Source organism: Neomonachus schauinslandi, chromosome 5 (assembly GCF_002201575.2).
Source record: "Neomonachus schauinslandi chromosome 5, ASM220157v2, whole genome shotgun sequence".
NCBI classification, from domain to species: domain Eukaryota; kingdom Metazoa; phylum Chordata; class Mammalia; order Carnivora; family Phocidae; genus Neomonachus; species Neomonachus schauinslandi.
Genome location: NC_058407.1, coordinates 83,594,892 through 83,616,223, shown reverse-complemented (window position 1 = coordinate 83,616,223; position 21,332 = coordinate 83,594,892). Strand labels below are relative to the sequence as shown.

At 38.5% G+C, this 21,332-nt stretch overlaps 1 protein-coding gene and 1 non-coding gene across 2 annotated transcripts; one reads left to right on the top strand and one right to left on the bottom strand.

The window, feature by feature from the left end:
* Positions 1-4,869: 4,869 nt before the first annotated feature.
* On the bottom strand, positions 4,870-18,437 carry LOC110580809 (sulfotransferase 6B1-like). The gene is made up of 6 exons (XM_021690460.1): positions 18,293-18,437; positions 15,740-15,924; positions 13,386-13,512; positions 7,686-7,780; positions 7,350-7,536; positions 4,870-4,988 (listed from the first exon to the last, which is right to left on the bottom strand). The coding sequence occupies exons 1-6, from the start codon at positions 18,435-18,437 to the stop codon at positions 4,870-4,872; spliced, it is 858 nt and encodes a 285-aa protein (XP_021546135.1).
* Positions 18,438-19,805: 1,368 nt separating this feature from the next.
* Positions 19,806-19,912, top strand: LOC123324924. Its single transcript, XR_006540102.1, has one exon. It is a non-coding gene; the product is annotated as a U6 spliceosomal RNA (small nuclear RNA).
* Positions 19,913-21,332: the final 1,420 nt, after the last annotated feature.

Here is a 21,332-nt window from a genome sequence, read left to right as displayed (position 1 = left end):
GTCAATGACCCAGAAATATGCCCTCTGTCCCTCAAATCTGGCTAGTTGTTGCAAGGACGTTTCGGAATGACTGCATCTGTCTTCAGTTGTCATTTATCCAGATCTCCATAGACTAGGAGACTTTCACAAAATGAAGGAGCAATCTAAATAACTGACAGCATCTAAAGACCTATATTTTCTCAACTCTAGTTGATAAAACTTGATACTGTAAATTAATATAAACCTTTGAAATAAATACCACACTTGAATTGAATAAAATTACATGTTCAGAAATGTACATACATACATGTATGTCACAGACATACATTGGCTCAGATTTGTACCCCTCTCATGAATTGTAGTTTGAGATATTCCTTATCATGCCAGGGATAAGGATAACCCAGCCAGTCAACAATTAAGGGTTAGCAAACCCTCATAACTGTTATACCAGTAGTCATGAAGATTTTAAGCTACTAATGATTATATTACAAATGAACAACAACAAAAATGCCCAAATTTATTTACTCAAATCTGCTTAGTTATAGCTTAAGATTATGCTCCCTGTGCTTTGGAAGGATAATAACCCAAACTGTCCTTACTTACATGGTGTTTAGAGACATGGTGTTTCTCTAGAATTAGCTTCCTAATTATCAACGGGGCTGCTAGGTGGATAGATGACTCCTTACTTATTCCTGTTTCCTGTAGCTTTTCATCCAAAATAGTCTGAAGCCCTGTTTCCCACTTCTTCCCCTGCTAACTCCTTAGAAAATTCCATCTAGGTCTGTGTATTTAGAAAAAGGACCAATAATTCTTTTACTCAACTAAATTAAAAATAAATAAAACCAATGTGAATGTTATTTAAATGCTGCATTATTCCTCTTTGACACTAGTAATTAATATTTCCTAAATGTGTGAATGAGCTGCTTAAAAATAAAAAAGCATCTCTACTTTATAATCTTACACATTACAAGGAAAAATTATAACAAAGTAAGGAAAGGTTAAAAGCACACAGACATTATGCAAACCCTCACAGACCTCCCCACCGGATTTATTTACCCTATAGGTGGGTGACAGTTACAGGCTATCCTTACAAACATTTATGATTCATCTTTGCTTACCTTTATATTTGAAGGAAGATGGATAAGGTCTTTCATTACACACTAAATGAATGAAGAGATATTAAAAAGCAAGAATCAATAGTATTTTGTGACTGGTTTGATTTGGAAAGTGGAGGGAAAACAAGGAATTAAATATAATTGTAAGCATTCATGCCCACAGGACCAAGAAGCTAAGCAGGTAGAGAAACAGAAATGTGTTCCTTCATTCTTCAAATCATTCATTCACTAACTCATTCTTTCATTCAACACATCTTTGAAGGACAATTCCTGAGAGCAATACATTGCACTGGTCACTGAAGAAGACACCGACAGCCTCTCTGTAAGGATACGAGAAAATTGGGAGGAAAAGATTCACATATTGTGAATAGTTAAGTAATAATAGAAGAGAATATAGCATCAGGTTGAAAACAGAACTGACTAATGCAGACATGAAGTAATAGCAGAATACAAAAATAAGGGCAAAGTGGGGACAGTCCTGGAACTGAGTTTTCTAGAACGTGTAGAATTAAACTGGTCCATGAGCTCAATTCACAGCCAGCATTTGTGAACCACCCATTATGAGGGTTGTCCCAGGCTGTGTGTGGTGCAAGATCCCAAAATGAACAGAACATGGGCTTTAACTGGCAAGGACCTAACAGACTAGAATAGGAGACAGATATTTACCTCCTAATACAAGGCCGGACTGAGTAAGAGTGGGAAGGGAAGGGTCCCTGGAGGGCCAGTGAGGGACAATGGAGAACAACAGGGACGTGGGACAGAGTTATAGAGCAGGCTTTCCTAGAGCTGGTGTTAAACCAGTTAGGGGGTGGAATGCCTTTGAGGCACAAATAGATGGAAGTGAAAAAGTGCCGCCCAGAAAACCTTAGCAGAATCGTTGGATTTAGCAGTTATTTATTGACTAGAGAGGAGGGGCAGAGAGAGAAGAAGGAAGAAGAGTGAAAAATCAGTGCTAAGGGGATCAACGGGGGAAGAGCGAGAGGCAATTTGGAGGAGGAAATGCATGTTAAGTTTGTCAGCTCCAAGGAAGTGAAAAAGGAAGGTGGGCAGGTCAGAGTTCAGGCGGGGAGATCCAACTAGCCTGCAGCAGGTCCCCAGCAAATGCTGTCACCACGCAGACGCTCCTTTCCACGGCTCTCCGTAAACCCCCTGGAGCTGGCTGCACGTCCCGCGCCCCCCACGTTCTTGAACACTCGCGCTGGGCCCCGGGAACAACGCCCCAGCCATCGGAGAGTCCTCTAGGCAACCAATTACCTAGTGTCTAACAGACGGTTCACACGGTGCGGCCGTAGCAGAAGTCTTGATCCGTAGACCCCCCCGCCTCCCCCCCTCCCCCAACCCGCCCCCCAACTCACTCAGCTGTCAAGCCTTGCATCTGAATAAATGCTCCGTTGATCAGCCAAAAATCTAGGCTTCATCTTCTGTTTCTTTCTGTCTCTCACTCCTGCATTAGTAGGTTAGCTGGCTCAGTAGCCATATTATAGACTGAAACTGGCCCTGTCTCACCATTTCATCTCTGCCACAACACTGTCACTGTCCACGTGCTCTTCTTCTCTCCCCCCGGGCCACTGTAATAGCTGTGTTTCCCTGCCTCCTCCCTGGACCCCTGGGGCCGTCCCCAGCCAGCGGTCATGCTGGTGAAAGCGTCTGTCAGGACGTCTCACTCCCCTGTGGAAAACCCCCGGCTAGCGCGAAATCTGAACTGCTCGCCACGCCTCCAAGCCCAGGGAACCTACTCTACCGCACCTATTGGTGCCTGCCATATCTCAAATGTTTCCTTTAAAAAAAAAAAAATTATATATTTGCCCGCACTACAATGTAAGTATCTTGAGAGAAGGGACTCTTTCAAGTTCTTCATGTATCCCTACAGTCTAAGGCCTGGCATGTAGAAGGTGCTCAAAAAATATTTCTGACTAATAATAATCCGGGAATTAAGGCTCTTGGTTACACCGCTAGCTTATTAACCTTAAGCAATTTTCCATCAAAACTGGATTACAGTGATCCCAAAGTTACCTACAAATCTAAAATTCTATAATATCTTTTTTTTTTTTAAGATTTTATTTATTTGAGAGAGAGAGAGAGCGAGCATGAGGGGGGGAGGGTCAGAGGGAGAAGCAGGCTCCTCGTTGAGCAAGGAGCCCGATGCGGGACTCGATCCCGAGACTCCAGGATCATGACCTGAGCCGACGGCAGTTGCTTAACCAACTGATCCACCTATAATATCTTACATTGTCCGATGTCAGTTCTTTCCTTCTCAGTGATCATGTCAATCTCGCGAGAAGATGCTATAGTCTCATGGGATTTGGAGCCTTTACCAGCAGTCATTGTCTTCTTGGCTTGCTTTCTCGTCGGATCTTCTCGTCTCACCGTGATGGCTTTGTCATTCTCTACACATCTACAGCAGGGAGAGTTAAGTGTGAAATTAGCTCCAACGTGAAGACGAACACTTGACCAAGATCACAACTGATTGTCTTTCTGGAATACATTTTATTTGTAACAAATATGTATATATAGGAGATGTGTGAAGATCTCATACTTCCTGAATAGTGATAAACCTGATACAGAAGACCCCCAATAGATTTGTTACTAGAAATAAGATTCGCAATACACTGAGGTACAAAAGCAAAGTGTTTGGTTGAGTTAACTCACTCAACCCATCGCTTTGGCAGCCTTGAGTTAGATACTATGGCACAGATGTAAGCAATATGATGTAGATGCTCATAAATGGTGTATTGTCATTTAGGTAATAATCCTGAACTAAGTTCACTGAAATTTCATTACAATGTCTTCTAGACTAAAGCTGCAGAATAATGCTCATTACAGGAGAGAGAGAAAAATAGAAATTGAATTAATCCTGGAAATGCTACTGGAAGAAAGAACGCATTCTGAAATACTGGGAAAAAATCATAAACACTTCAAGGAAAACCAAGTGGAAAATAAGAAATTCTGTAATTTAATTGACTTTATAAAAGATAAAGAAAATACTGCAATGCCATACCAGTGTTACTTTAATGTGAAAGAGTATCTTTTCATTCTTCATTTTCACCAGTGTACTGGGTTGTGATCATTTGATATGATCTACCTGTTAAGTGTTCCACCTTAGTAAGATTATGTTTGTCATTGTTATGACAATGGAGAAGATTTCTACACAGACACCAGGGAGTGTTGAAATGAAAATGTTTGTTTAGAGGTCATCGTGTCCAAATAGGCAGAAAATAAATTCTTCTCAGACATTTCCTATTTTAGATAATCCCTCACCACTTTTGTTGTCCATTAATGCAGTTTATAGAACACCCGCAGTAATAGGCTCTCTCTGAATAGAAGTAATCTCCTTGCCTTATGAATATCCTAAAAGCAGATATATAATTTGGTCATTTCAAAATCGCATACTTCCTTTTATTACTAATTCTCTCCTATCACCAAATATAGTAAAAACAGTCTCTCATACATGATACTTTTGACACATTCATGAAGTGTCCATTTCTCACTGAAAGAAATATCTGCTTTTCATATTGGTAAAAAAATATTTATGTAATCCCCAAGTACTGCATCCCATAAAATAGAAAGTGGTCTTTTTAAAAAATAAATAGTTTATTTATTTATTTGAGAGAGACAGCGTGAGAGAACAAGCATGAGTGAGGGGGAAGGGCAGAGGGAGAGGGAGAAGCAGGCTCCCCGAGGGGACCCCTGGGATCATGGCCTGAGCCGAAGGCAGATGATAAACCCACTGAGCCACCCAGGTGCCCCTGGAAAGTGGTTTCATTTCCCAGTTATATTAAGAGTAATCTTCAAAGCGTCTTGCTAGTTCACTGTGTTTCATTTTCTCTGTGAATAGTTCATCAAATACTCTCCTCTGCTTTGAAGTAAAGTAGTTTATCCAATCACCCACTGCTCCTGGAAAAATTGGAAACAGACAAGAACCAACTTAAATGTATAGTATTCACCAAAGAAATCTGTCAGATTTGCAATAAAATGTGAATGATTTCATTTCTTGGTGATAAGATGATGAGGGGTTATTCTTTTCCTCATTTGCTTATTTGTTGCTTCTAATTTCCTCAGTAATGGTTGCATATTAATATGTACAGTTTAAAAAGTTATTTCTTGAAAAGAAGATTCAAATATATAAAGGTCCTAGGTTTTACGATAGCAGGCAAAGAAATGTCTCACCCAAACTTAGTTAAAACACAAAAGCAGGGGGCCTGGTGCCTCAGTCGGTTAAGCCCCTGACTATTGGTTTCAGTGCAGGTTGAGATCTCAGGGTCCTGAGATCAAACCCTGTTTGGGGCTTCGAGAGCAGAGTCTACTTGAGATTCTCTCTCCCTCTCCCTGCTCTTCCAGCTTGTGCTCCCTCGCTCTCTCTCTCTCAAATAAATAAATAAATCTTTTTAAAAAATCCATAAAAGCAGACAAAGTAGACATAATGATGTCACTTACTCCCCTGCTGCACACCTGTGAAGCAATAACTGTGCCGATAACATATCACAGGGCTGGGCAGTCAGTCTGTCTTCTTGATTCAAGTATAATTAACCTACAGTGTTACAGCAAGTTCAGGTTGCTAATAGAGGAATAAAGTGAATGGACCCATCCTAGTGTTTAATTCCTCATATAGTCCAAATTTAGCAATAGGCACTCATGGTGACTAGTATCAGTGTTAACCTTCTGTGTTTTGTCAGATCCTACACAGGGAAACCACTTTTAGATAGAATTTAAATTCATTAGAATTAATGTTGTTAGTGACGATTATATTGATATGGTTTCACCTGGAGGTATTTGTTATGATCACTAAGAGAGCAGGTCAAAGACTACCTCTGTTCTCATTAGAGTAAAATTTCCCAACTTAGTCAGATATGATGGGTGACAACTGAATACCCTCTCATAATGTGCATCAGAGCTTCTGTTCTCTGGCTCCGATTTTTATCTCCCTCATGCTGCTCCACACGTCATATACTCCTCCAGCACAGGAGACTACCTGCTCTTTCTAAAAGAAACCCTAATCCAATTCCGTGGTGGTTCTGGGCTTTTCTTCTTGTTGTTAGCTCTTGCTGGAATGTATTTCTTCCCTGTCATTTTCCTGGTAAAATCTTGCTCATGTGTCCAGTCCCAGATCCAATGTGATCTCCTCACCTACTTTGCTAGGAAAAAATTCTCTCTCCCTTATTCATGTTGCTGCTCACATTTGCTCATACTACCAGTAGAGTTGCCATCACCGTGTATTACTGCCTCCAGTATGATCTGAAGGACAAGACTATTTTATTCAACTTTTGAATCTCAGTTCTTAGAAAATAGTTTATTAATAAATATTTGCTGAATTGACTTCTCTCCTCCCTCCCAGCCCTGGTTTTGCAACTGTAAGAAAATAAAAAATGAACCACCAAAAAAGACCAAAGTAATTTGCAAAGTTAAGACACTATCTGATCCATATGAGTTAGCAAATACTGGTGTGGGGAGGAATTCTATTCAGATGAGCCAAAAAAAATGGAAACAAAGGTGTGCTTTTTAGTAGGGATCCTGAGTACCTAAATGTAGAAAATTTTGTCATTGTAAATTATGAAAACTTGAAAAATGTTCAAACATTTTCCCCCCCGGATCTGTACTAAAATTCACACGGATTTCGAAACAATTCTATATCCAGATGTACCCAAACTGCTTCTAAGTTCAATGTTAGGAAGTAGTAGAGAAGGTTTATTTCCTTCTCTTTGGGTTTTCACACAGAGGAGCGCCCTGAGATAACTCTCCTAGCTTCCCTGTCTACGCCTTACTTCTATGGGGTGAGTTTTTTGGTGATTTTGGGAAAGTGCACTATCCACACTCATCAGCTCCCTTCTCTCTTCCGAAGAAAGCATGTGTCATGTACCTCTCTCCACCATGCTCTCTGTGGGCTGCCTCAGTGCAGGGGCAGGACTGCATTTGATTGTGACTAAGCAAGCACATTGCAAAATTGAGGATAAGTTACTAGCAAATGCGCCAGGCTGCAGACCTGAGGCCCATTCTTCAAGGAGTTTTATCATTTCCACCTGTTTGACACCCATGTCTTTCTCTCAGTTGGTTCCTAACTGGGCATGGAAATCTCAATGTCTGGAAATAATGCAATTTAAGAAATTCGTTTAATAAACATTCACTGAGGGATGACAATGAGCAATCCATTGTGCAAGAGATAGGGGGCACGATGATGAAATGAGAGATTTTAAAATGGTAAAATGGGACTACTACCAAATATAAGCCCCGAGCAAAGTACCACATCCCTTTCTGACTTACCTTTTCTAAATACCAGGTTCCTATTAGATGTGAGGGCACAGATAGTATGATTTGGATCACAGTTTTCCTTGGCTGCATTATTCTTCATTTCACTGAATGATGTTTTCCGAGCAATCTTATTAATTTCGCTGTCACTCACATTTATGCCGAGGAAAGTAATTATTTTCTTGATGCTTTTAGAAAGATCCTGAGCAAAAGAAAAATTATTTTTTTTAAAGTGTAACTCATCAAAACACCAAATTCATTCCCTCAACCCTGAAAACAGAATTTATTGATTTTCTGTTTTAACTTAATTTGACTTAAATTTTGATTGTTGAAATGTTAGGAAGGACTTACTTTCTTCATTTCTTCATAGAATATAATTAGAATGTTTTTGTCATTTCTGTGCTCTTCCCAGCTTAAAACGTGATCGAACCAGGATCCATATACAACTGGAAGGAGAGTGAATTTTGTTAATATTCAAGAACATGGCTTGGCATCCCACGGTTCTTCCCACTTCACCAAAGTAAGGCACACACGTATTAGACTCTGGAGTGAAAGACTTTTACTTAAGAATTGTTGAATCACATCTGAAACTAATATAACGCTGTGTCAACTATACTGGGTTTAAAATGAAAAAGAAAATGTTAATTACATATGTTAATACCATGTCATTCATTATCTATGAAGAAACTTATAGTTAGGTTTACTAAAACTCAATAATTAAAAATGAAATAAGATCTTAAATATTTTTAAAAAAGAGTTTTCCTTAGAAGAGCTCAATTTTAAAGCACTACTGTTTCAACTAAATACAATATTGTGAAATGAAGCTGGATGGTTGTATTTTTTAATAAGACTGTGTTGTTTTTTTCTTATTTTGGTAAACATCTTTTTATCATCATCAGAATGACAGCAGAAATACAGAGATACACATTTTCCCAATAATTGTGTTCTGATCACTACTTTGGATCTTGGGAGAAGTAGAGAAACATTGAGAATTTATTATTCTCTTCCTGTAAAATGACACGCTTTTTCTAAGTTCTCAACATAAAAAGTTAATAAACTTCCTCAAAAAGCGGGGGGGGGGGGGGGGGGGGGGAGGGGAGAGAAAAGAATTCTCTTCATTATCTTAGGCTGAAAAATACAGTGCTAGGGCTTTACCAGTGGTTGATATTATCTCTTCTATTGTTTTGTTAATTTGACAGATCTCAAAAATGTCCAGGGCTTAAAGTAAAATATTATCATGCAAAATAAATTATCAACCATGATGATAAAAAACAAAAAGTGAGCAACTTCTTGTGCCACAGAGAGTTGATTAGCTTGACAATCTAAAGCATAAAACAGAGTAATTTAAAATTCTGGGTATACATCTTTCCATGCATCCTTATTATCCACAGACTTAATACTAGCTAATGCCCAAATTATAAAAGAGCTCCTCCACTCGCCATTTTCTGAAGATATGCTATTGATTCATTTAATAAGCATTTATGAAGCCATTAGTGTCTGCCAGACATTGTGCCATATAACTTTTGAACATTAAAGTTTTGAATAAATTGACATATAATTTCCTCCTAACTAACTGCATTTGTTCACGGCTTCGGCCCCTGGGGAAGTAAGGGGCGAGACAATAACCGTGAGGCATCTGTGAACGGAGAACTTCCGGGACTGTGACGGCATCATCACAGAGCCCGGTTTGCCTCCCCGCCGTGGACCCAGACGGCTGCAGAGGAAGAACAGGTGTTTGGAAGCGCTGATATGTCTCCAGTTCCCAGCATTCTCACTGCCAGTTCAGTGACTTACATAATACTTTATCTTGGAATGACCCAAATTACCTATCAGTGATAAGGAGTTGACCTAAGAACAGACAGTCTGCTCCCAGGAACAAACACCTGGTGGCAAAGAGCACTGATTTTCTCTCCTAGGAATTTAGGCAGCGAACTAGTCTATTGCCTCAAGTGAGGCTCACAATCACCACCTGCATCACCACCTCCCCTGGGCAGAGGCAGTCCAGCCCAGCCCCGGTGGATAATATCACCACCCAGAGTTGCTGATGCAATAGAAGCCCTTGATACTGTCAGGAAGCCCAGACTTCTGTGCCCCCCGCGGCCGGGCTGAGAAAGAGGCCCTGAGTCACAGAGTCACAGCCGGTGGTTAGGTGTGAATGAGTCGACCCATTGTGGCTTTGCTTCAGGAAATGCATTCCAACATACCCCAAATAGATTTCAGAATAATCTTTTGGAGCATAACCTGATCATCATTTGATCATCATTTGAGAGCCAGCTATTCTCTTATTAACTAATTAATTTATACTCCATCTTGTTCCAAAAAGACAAAAGAATCTAAAGAAATAGGCTGCCTGGGTCTTTCTTACCCATGTAGAGAATTATACTTTGGGTTAATTTTTTAATTAACCAGACCTATGGCTTTAAAGAAAATACAGCTTCCAAAACAGAGACTTAAAACCTTTCTTTTCTGGGAAATGCTTTTCTCTGCAACCTCCACTCAATGACAGAATTTTCTACCACCTCCTAGATGGCCCTCCTTCTGTTTGTTATCCAGAATTACTTGTTCCCCCTGAAATGCCCCTGAACAGAAGTTGCTCTTTCTCAACCAACCCAAGTGCCTTAGGGTCTGGATTGTGCATCAGCAATCTCACTGCTTCCTATCAACTTCCAGAACTCCCTCCGAGATAATCCAGGCTCCTTTAAGACTCGTGTCCTTTGAATATATCACTCTTCCTAGCCTTATCTCTGTCAGAAATGGGCTTTCTGATCTGTCCTCTGCGGTCACGGAAATCTCTGATCTTAGAGCACAACCTCCTGGGGCAGCTCAGGTCTTGCTGCCAACACTTTGATGGACAGCTTCTGCAAATACCCTACTTGGACCATTTGTGTCTTTTTTAATCTTCATTTTCTTCCCCTTGTTCATCTCCGCACCTGTTTTCTGGGCAAAACCTTCAACTTCCTTGCTCCCTTATTGTTTATTTCAATCACCTGAAAAAACACTCAGGATTCAATCAAAACACTACCTTGTTTTCTTCTTGCCCAGTGCTACTGAGTTCTGGTGAAGAAATTTATACAACTCTATATTGACACCACTGCCAATTCATTTTTCCAGCCTCAAGGGTCCCGAGGTTGCCTGGCAAACCTATTTGTCCTGCATTAACACATTCTCCTATTCTCCACATCAGCAATTTCACACCTCCCACACTTCCTGCAAACCCTCTGCCCCACTCCTATCCAGTTTCAACGAATATCTTAATTGCTATTTTCTAGAAAGCACTCTGATGATTGTGCTGAAATTCGCCAGGATGAAGTGCCTAGGAAATATGGAGTTCTCATATAAGACTGGAGAAGGGGCTAGCAGAAAAAAAAAAAAAATTATGATGCCAAGATATTATTTCATTGAGATATTAATCTGTCGGGATATTGCCAGAACACAGTTTCTAGTTACTATTTAATTTAAAAACTTAAAATGTATTTGTAAACTGTCTGAAAGGTAAATTAGATGATTAGACAAATGTGTAGCTATCTATGTCTTTATGGTACGGCCTCCTCATATAATGTGTATATATTTATGGTTTGGAAATAGGTACAGGATCTCATGATGCCTCAGTTGTAAAATAATTTTTCTAGATAAATACCTCCTTGTAACCTTTCCACCCTAAAGTGAAACTATTTAAAAGTCTTTGCCTGTCTTTAAAAGTCTATGTCCAATAGAATGAGTAGATTTCTACAATAAATTTCTGGTCATGACTGCATTTGAACATCTAAATAGACCTACAAAATCCAAGTTTGGGCCTCAGAATGGTTAAGCAATTTGCCCGCAGTCACAGAGGGTATAAGTTATAGTTAAGACTTGATCCCACTTCTTCTGTCTCCATAGCCTGTTTTTCATGTTGTCGTTGGCAAGAGAAAAAATCCTCTCTTCAAAAAGTCACTGAAGAACATCCCTGAAATAGTCACCTACCTTTGACAGGAGAACAAACAACCTTATCTTATAAATACTGTTCCCACTCAAGTAAATTTTAAAAAGCTTTAGCAATTCACTGATTACTCCCGGTGTCAGCAGGGTTTGCCCAGGCTAGATTACCTGATTGTGTAATACACAGCAGATCCCTTTGCAATTAAAAATCTATTAACACACCTAAGAAGGTATAAAAGAATCATCTGGAATATTTTCTCCAACTAACTGCCGTTCCCAGATACTCTGCTATGACATCAGATAATGGGGTGGTGAATTCCCTATGACAGATAGTTTGCTTCCCTGCCTATGGACTGAGTTGCCCTTTTTGTGACTACATTCATAGAAAAATAACTTCTAGAACAGGAGCACTAACAGGCCTGCTTTACCCTGCCCTAGTCAGACCATACCCAGAGGATGTTTTTTGTCTTCTGGGCACTGCAACACAATAGAGATGTAGCCAAATGAGGAAAAGCAGACTCAAGATCTGTTTTTTTAAAATAATTTATGTATTTAAACTTGGTTCATTCCAAAAATGGAATTGAGGCAGAGTGAGGCATGCTAACCATCTTCAAATATTTAGAAGACCATCATGTGGAAGAGGCATTAGTGATCAGAGGAACAGCTTTTTGCTGGACCAGTTATGCCACGGTGCTAACAGCAAAGATTGTGGAGCTGACACCTGAATTTAAACCTTGGCTCCTTATGAGTTTTGCAAGTTATTTGGCCTGCCAGCGTCTGCATTTTCCTCACCTGTAAAATGAGGATAACATCTAGCTCGTGTGCTCTACTGAGGATGATATGAGATCATGTTTGCATAGCTCTTAGCTAAGTGTCTATATCACATAGTAAGTTGTTTTTTGTTTTTAACATCTTAGCAGTACCGAGATCGAATGTGTCGTTTGGGGGCAGGAGCTGGGGTGTGAACCTGTTGTCAAAGTTAAGAAGTTCAAGTTTAGCCGGTCCAATTCTTGGGAATGTTATAAAGGTGATTCAAACATCAGGTGGGGGATTTTAACCAGCTGACCTTTAATAGACCTGTCATTCCTGAAAGTTTATGACTCTACTAAATGTTTGTAAAAGAGGAGCTGAAATATTATGAGCATAGCATATTTTTCCATAGGGAATGCGGCAAAAGAAAGTGTTAAACTCTGTTGCTGGCGAGTTCTCAATACCGTCCTGTTAAGGTTATACTTGCTGTGGCCTCTCTGAAAGTAACAAGTAAAAGCTTAATCATTTGCAAGTGAAATAGTGAAACTAACAATGAAGCAGGTCTACCTCTAACCCCTGTAAGAGATAAGATCCCGTTTCTAAATCATGCCTCTTCTAAATTCTGCATCGTCTCGGTACATTATTTTTGTTTAATGAAAGGCTTGGGAACTCAGGTTTGAGAACTGTTTTTCGTTTTTGTTTTTAAGTGCTCCAGGTACCAGTGAGTCAGGGAACAAGTAATAAATTCAAAGGTCATGCATGGTTATGCAGGATCAATATGTGTGCACTGCACAGCTCAATCAAATGATGTATCATTTTGGTATTTTCAGGAGAAATTCCTTTTTGTTCATTGCTACAGACCAAGTGTGAGGATGGCTAATTCTTTCATTTCTTTTATTTGGGGAATTTTTTTCCCCTTTTTTAGGGGAGGGGAGGGAGAGAGTGTGTGTGTGTGTGTGTGTGTATTGTTTGTTGGTCTTGTCTTATTTTCCATTTAGGCCTACATAAGACATATTTCAGGCTGCCTGTGTAGGTTTCAACTGCATCCTCCTCTACTCCAATCAATGCATAATTATTTCACTGACAAAATTGATATTACATGAAAAAAAAGTGATGCTTGATCAGAATTAATCTCTGTTTTAAAAACACTGCAACCAGCTCAATAAGTAATTGCAAATCTGTACTATCTACAGGTGATAAGAAAGTCTGTGAAGAAGCAAAGTGAGAAAGAATGGCTTAGAAGTAAAAAAAAAAAAAAAAAAAAAAAAATTTATTAAAATGTATTTCTGAAAGTGGGCCGTTAGGATCCAGTTAAACTTTTGGAAAATGCTTTCATTTGGAGGGGAACTGTATATGATGAATAGAAATCATTGTTATATTTACCATCTCCTCTTAGGAAAAGCTCGAAAAATGCAGACCAGGTTTCAATGCCAGGGAGATTCGGGTTATCTCTGTAGTAGTGGAATAAAGAAACAGCCGTATCTTTTGGATTCCTAACGATGTAGATAATCTGTTAAAAAAAAATCAGTTTATTTTTAGATGGAAACAGCCCCCACACAAAACATGTTCTTAAAAAAAAGCAACCGGACTTAACCTGTACATGCCACGATTTTTTGGCAGCTTGTACTGATTATCAAGCACAGACTCAGGCCAGTGTTTCTCAAAAGTTAATGCGCACAAGAATCACCTGGGATCTTGCTAAAATGCAGATTCTGATGCAAGGGGTCCAGGATAAGGCCTAGCTTTCTGCATTTCTAACAAGCTCCCAGGTGAGGTTGGTACTGCCAGTCCACCGACCACACTTTTTCAATTTAGGCCCTAAATGTGGCTCTATCTCTTTAGCAGTGTATTCGAGAAACTGTCTATTCATTTGGAGGACAAGATTACTTTTGTAATATGAAATATTTTAACATAATAAAATTTAAATAATTTTAATGTTATAACACATGATTTAAATACACTAAGATTTCTTGTAAATTGCCTACTCTTATTTATAGGAAGAATGATGTTTTGGAATTTCATTTTCTATAATTGCATCCCCCAGAGTAGGGAATCTGAGCCACCTTCCCAATTTACACAAACACTGCCCTTGCAATCAGATTCAATTTAATACATTTTTGTTTAGTACCTACTGCAGACCAGGCAGAGTGGAATGTTCCAGGTCTGAGAAATCTGACGAGCAAGACAGAAATGTTACCAGCTCTCTCAAAACAGGTAAGGGAATGCAGTGTCATGAAGGTTATAATAAGGACGTATGGAGTGCAGTAAGAGCATATAAAAAAACCTCAGGAAGCCAGTGCGAGGAGCTGGATATAACAGGACTATCTTTGATCAAGTCAGTGTTGCATGAGGACCAGATGTTCCACTTACTCTTAAATCGATAATCAGGTGGATACATGTTACGCAGGTAAGAAAGCGTTAACTGAGTCATGTTTAATACATAACTATCTTTCTGTACGATGTTCATAGTCCAGGAGTTGTGTGTGTGACCCACATGAACAGCACCTGTTCCTCTTGAGAGATGTGAAAAGGCCACTGTGCTCAGAAGTGAAAAGCCACGTTTACCCCCTGTTCTGCCCCCATTATCCTCTCTTCCTCTCAAGAGAAAATTATGGAGTAACTCAACACTTCAGGCTTTCTCTAACTGCTCTCTGCATCCTGAGCAGATTTGCAGAACCCCAAAGCTCTGAAAGCGGTTTAAAAATCCACTCCCTGTCTTAACAAAAAGGGATAAAGTGGCAGAATGTGAAGCCTTAGCCATCCAGTTGGAGTTTTTTGTCTGTTCGTTTTGGTAGACAGAAGCATGCTTTAGGGCCTTTGGAGAATACCCAGTGTTACATGTCGGTATCATCCCCTGGGAAAGACAATGCAAACTACCAATACATTAATACATATTTTGACAAAAGAGGTTAAAAGAAGTATTCTGTAGTTATGTGTAGCGACATGTTAAGTAGACTTATTGTGGAGGTCATTTCACAATATATACTAATATTGAGTCGTTAAGTGATACATCCGAAACTAATACAATGTTGTATGTCAGTGATACTCAGTAAACACACACATACAGTATTCTAAGAAATATTAGGGGATGGTTGAAAGATATGAAGAGGAGGCAGAATAGTACCCTGAGAAAAGAAAATTAAATGTTAACTAAATATCATGAAATGAGCAGACATTTCATGTAAGAGAGTTTGGAAGCAGAAAAAAAGGCAGGGAGACAAAATTAGGAAGAAAACATAGGAGGCTAAGTAGGGTTGAGGGCCGGTAGGGAAAGATGGCAAGAGGAATTGACCATCTGACATGCCTACTGGAGCAGGGAATGTTCGAGTAGCCCCTAAGCTCTGAGGGCTAGGCAGGGGAAAACAGAGAAGAGGTCATCATCTTGGGAAACCAGGTGCAACCAGAGAGTCTCACTTCCGTTTAGGATTATACCTTAAGGTTCTGTCTTTACTGTGGTTGTTTTAAGAAGCCCCCTACCCATTCTGAGCTTCAGTTTCTTTGCCAATGAAAGGAAAAACATCTATTCTTGTCTTTGTTGTAATGTGTTTATAAAACATAGCTTAATCTTTGCCACATTGTATTCGATGGATCTTGTTGTTTCTGTATCAAATGAGGAAACCAAGGCTCAGAGAGCATCAGCAATTTTTCAAGGTCACACAGATTGAGAGTGGCAGAGCAAGAACTCAAGCCCGGTTTTCTGGTCCTCCCAAGCCTTTGCCCTTAACCACTGAACTCACCTTGCATTGTTTTTGTTTGATATTCGCTGGTAGCAGGTTGTAGCTCAAATGTGTGGGAATAACTCTTCTCTTACGGTTCATTTTTAGCTCGTCAAATTTAGAAATATCTCCCAACTCGATAGGAGACGTTAGACTAATTCGAGCATTGGGAATGTTCCCAATGACCTCTGCAATCCAGTGAGTACCTTCACATAAAAATAAAACAAAATGCATTTTTTAAATTAAACGAAATTCTTGATGAAATAAATATAGAAAATTAGCATGAGGTTATAATAGCAAGGAGTGCATTAATTTTATTATAAATAGTTATTATTACCGCTTGACACCCATTGAAACCTGAGACACTCGTTGAAACGCTAGAGATGTTAATTCATTTTACAGGAAGAATCACACTTTAAAGAGCATGAAGGGACTGAGAACTGTCTATGCTGTTTCCTCAGCTTGAAATACTCTTCTGTGCTATACTCACCTCTAACACCTTCTCCAATTCACAAATACACAGATCTTTCCATACACAGTTCCTACTGGTCCCGCAAGCTCATGCATCTTGCTCTTTTATAAATTGTCTTCTGAGTTCCCACTCCCATGGCATAATTGTTTACCCTTTCTGTCCCTCCCAAGTAGCACACACCAGAGTCTAGTTGCTATTGCTTGTATTTATGTGTACCTCCCCATTTCCCCCTGGAAGATAGCCACTGGATCTAATTTTTGTTTGTGGGCAAACATAGAGTAGGCGTGCAAACAAAGCACTTGAACAATGAACAAATGCTATATTCAAACAGCGTAAAGATACAATCCTATGCTACCATGAAGTCTAGAAGGAATACATAAAGCAAATGTGGGTATGCTCCAGTGTTGTAGACAATAGTAAACTGGAGCAGGGCAGTAGAAGTTTGGATGGGGACGATGCTTTGCTGATTTGAAAGCAATGCTCCTAAAATGTTTTAATCAGGCCTATTTCCTTTCCATTGATCTCATTTGTAATTCCAATTCGAAATTTGTTAACAATATTCACTAATTTATAGCTGAATAAATATTTAAACAGTGCTCTCATTTGCATGATGTTTTAAATTTAAGACTATTTTAAATTATAATGCTCATAAGGCAACTATTTATAATATTCATATAAACATGACTAATATTGTAATGACATTTCTATTATGTTCACAAGATGTATTGATTTATTCTGGTGAAGAAGAGAGAATACAGTTTTGGGCTATATTCAGGGGACCTCCAGAGCTGGTGGGTGATACCAATTTATAGGCATCAATATGTACAGTGGAAGCTTTATATATGGTTGCTTATATATGGTATAAACTAGCCACCTGCTCAAAGAACCTTAAAAGTATCATAAATTACTTTCTAAACTAACATATCAATTTAGGGTAAGGTGTATTTATTCGCAGAGAAACCTACTACATAGAGAGAATACTGAGGAATTCTGGAAACAATCATTTAATTTCCATTTGCAACACCATTTTCCAATAGAAGAATTACATATGTGATTTATATTTATTCTCAAAAAACACCCTGGAAGATCTATATGAACTCCGTGTCTTTTAATGGGGATGGCCTTTTGGGCCTGACTCACAATCAGATAAAGGGACTAAAATGTAAACACGATTTGAAGGGGCTAAGCTCTTAGGTACTGAATCATGCTAGCAAGCATATGCCCATTCACACATGTCCACTCTTCTGGAAATCATAGCAGGCAGTTGGATATTATATATCCTGGCCACCTCTCAAAATTAAAAAGAATCTATAATTAATTTAGATTATCCCCAGAATGACATTATTCATAATGGTCCTTTCATGAGTGTATAACTATATGTGGAAATAAACTTTGCATAAGAAGGCATAAAATTGAACACTAAAGGGGCGCCTGGGTGGCTCAGTCAGTTAAGAGTGTGCCTTCGGCTCAGGTCATGATCTCAGCATCCTGGGATAGAGTCCCGCATCAGTGGGGAGTCTGCTTGTCCCTCTCCCTCTGCTCCTCCCCCCCCTGCTCCTGCTCTATCTCTCACTCTCAAATAAATAAAATCTTAAAAAAAATTGAACACTAAAAATACTTATGTTTTTTTGATTAGCCTGGGAAAAAAGAAGTATTCATTTATAAATCAATCATAAAGTATGAATTGAACAAATATTGCTTATTGCCATGCCTGGTACAAGTATGAAGAGAACTTTATAATGTTACAGATATTATGCTTATTATGTACATCAACATCTGTATACTTTAATAAATAAAAGAGAAACAAGACTGGAGTAAAAGCTCTAATTCCTCCAGTTGAATTTTCTCGAAACACAGTTTTCAGCTTTCTAATGTCAAACTTTTTCATTAAAACAAGCATTTATGATGCTTAAATTTCCTATGGATAAATTCTGAAAAATAAATGTTTTATAAAAATTGTTATTATATTTCTATAGAGTAGTATATTACATTATTATATTATTATATTTCTATATAGTAGAATATTATACGTCTTATTTCTTACATTTCACACATTTTAAAATGTACTCATACATTTAAAAATACATTAAAATAAACTTTACCAGATTTTGGATAGGACACCAGAAACACATCATCTTCTCTTGCATTGAAAAGATCCAGGGAATTTAGAAGTTCTTCTGAAGACATAGTAGAAAAGAGGATCCCCTTGAATTTATGAAGAACACTTGACTGGTTCTGGAATGACATCTTTCTTCAAATGAATCAAAAAGTATTTACTAAACACTAACTTTACACAAGGCACAGACCAAGTAAGGTCCTTGATGTTAATCCTAGCTCAGTGGCAGGATAATCTTAGAATTACTAAGCTGGTGTTCCAACTAGAAGAATATATGTATATATACGTTTTGCAATTCTTCACAAGAGTAATTTTTAAACCATAACTAAGCCAAAGTCTACTGTGAAAATGATGTCATCTGGATTTTCTTGATAACACAATACAAAATATTTCCTCTAACTTGACATTTAAAATAGTTTACATACAAGGCCATCAAGCTATCAGGATGTAATTATTATCTGAAGGGACTAGAGTTAATCAAATCCTTTGGCCTTAATAAAAAAAAGAATTAGCAGCTATAAAGGATTATATCACTGTGGAAAGGACTAGAAAAGTTGAACGTCTTGTTAATATTAACACATACTAGAGGAAGTAGCTAATACATATTGTGTTGCTGGAAGAGGAGAGAATGGAGTGAGAAAATATAATTTTTTCTTAGAATTGGCAGATAAATCCGTGACTAAAGATGAACTTCATGGGAAATACTTTAAGAAAGATAACATGGGACTCAGGAAACCCAAGCCAGAAAAGAGATATCTTGAGCTTTGATGTATATGGGAGGTTTATGGTTCAATTAAACAAATTCTTGTCTGAGTCATTCTTTGCTTTTCTCGCTAAATTGTTATATTCTGGATTCAGTTGGATATGGCAACAAAGTGCCCAATAACTTCAGTGAACCACAGTGGAATCTTTTTGTTTGTTTGTCTAACCATCAAAAGAAATGTATGTCAACCAGGAAATGATCAGCATTTTTACTAAACATAAAAAAGTAGAGGTCTACTGTGGAAGAAATAATTGAAGAAGAAACATATTCATGATAGTGGCAGAAATGAAAATCAGAATAATTATATACATGGGAAATTCTAAAGAATTACAATTAGAATAAACATGTAAATTGGGCTTGGTTGCTGGATGATGAAAACAAATTGTATTTCTACATTCTAGCAAAACCAACTGAAAAATAAAATTTGAAAAACCCTACTATTTACAATAATATGAAAACTCAAATGTCTAGAAATAAATCTAACAAAAGATGTGCAAGGCACTGAAACCACAAAGTATTACTGAAACTAGTTAAAGAAGACCTAAGTAAAAGGAGAAATGTACCATGTCCATGGACCAGAAGACTCAATATTATTCAAATGTCAAAATTCTCCTTATTGATCTACAAAGTCAATTCATTTTGATCAAAATCCCAACAGGGAGGGGTGTGTGTGTGTGTGTGTGTAAACTGACAAGCATTTATATGAAAATGCAAAAGCAGCAAAATAGCCAACGAAGTGCTCTCTTCGGCAGCACATATACTAAAATTGGAACGATACAGAGAAGATTAGCATGGCCCCTGTGCAAGGATGACATGCAAATTAGTGAAGCATTCCATATTTTTTGGAGGTTCTTCAAAAAGTTGAAAATAGAGCTACCATATGATCCAGCAATTGCGCTACTGGGTATTTACCCCAAAGATACAAATGTAGGGATCCAAAGGGGCACCTGCACCCCAATGTTTATAGCAACAATGTCCACAATAGCCAAACTATGGAAAGAGCCCAGATGTCCACTGACAGGTGAATGGATAAAGAAGATGTGATATATATATACAATGGAATATTATGCAGCCATCAAAAGGAATGAGATCTTGCCATTTGCAACGACGTGGATGGAACTGGAAGGTGTTATGCTGAGCGAAATAAGTCAATCAGAGAAAGACATGTATAATATGACCTCACTGATATGAGGAATTCTTAATCTCAGGAAACAAACTGAGGGTTGCTGGAGTGGTGGGGGGTGGGAGGGATGGGGTGGCTGGGTGATAGACATTGCGGAGGGTATGTGCTATGGTGAGCGCTGTGAATTGTGTAAGGCTGTTGAATCACAGACCTGTACCTCTGAAACAAATAATACATTATATGTTAAAAAAAAGAAGAAGAAGAAGAAGATAGCAGGAGGGGAAGAATGAAGGGGGGGAATCGGAGGGGGAGACGAACCATGAGAGACGATGGACTCTGAAAAACAAACTGAGGGTTCTAGAGGGGAGGGGGTGGGAGGATGGGTTAGCCTGGTGATGGGTATTAAAGAGGGCACATTCTGCATGGAGCACTGGGTGTTATACGCAAATAATGAATCATGGAACACTACATCAAAAATTAATGACGTAATGTATGGTGATTAACATAATATAATAAAAAAATAGCCAACGAAATCTTATAGGACAAACTTGTAAGACTTAGATTATCAAATTTTAAGCTTTATCATAAAGCAACACTAATTAAAACAGAGTGGCCTGAGCTCAAAGATACATATATAGATCAATGGAACAGAATAAAGAGTACAGAAAAAGACCCACACATAAATGGTCACTTAATTCATGACAAAGGTATAATTCAGTAACAAAAAGATGGTCCTTTTAATGAATGTTGCTTTGTTCAATTGGATCCATATGGGGGGAAAAAAATCTTACCTTACATCATATGCAAAGAAAAATTCAAGATGGGCCATAGAATTAAATTAAAAAAAAAAAAAAGAAAGTTTCTAGAAGAAAACATAGAAGAATATTTTCATGACCTTTTGGCAGGTAAATAGTTCTTAAATATGATATACAAAAGCACTAACCATTAAAGAAAAAGATTATAGTTGGGCTTGATTAAATTAACAGCCTCTGTCAATTAAAAGACACCATTAAGAAAGTAAAAGGTAGGGGCGCCTGGGTGGCTCAGTCATTAGGCATCTGCCTTCAGCTCTGGTATCGAGCTCTGGTATCCTGCTCGGCGGGAAGCCTGCTTCTCCCTCTCCCACTCCCCCTGCTTGTG

Bases quoted from the DNA above. Each gene is read 5' to 3' on its own strand.
- LOC110580809 (XM_021690460.1), bottom strand. From the start codon at position 18,437: ATGTCATTCCAGAACCAGTCAAGTGTTCTTCATAAATTCAAGGGGATC. The intron at 13,513-15,739 runs GTGAGTTCAGTG...TTTTTTTAACAG, and splicing joins TCAAACAAAAACAATGCAAG to ATTATCTACATCGTTAGGAA. The intron at 7,537-7,685 runs GTAAGTCCTTCC...TCTTTTGCTCAG, and splicing joins TCTATGAAGAAATGAAGAAA to GATCTTTCTAAAAGCATCAA.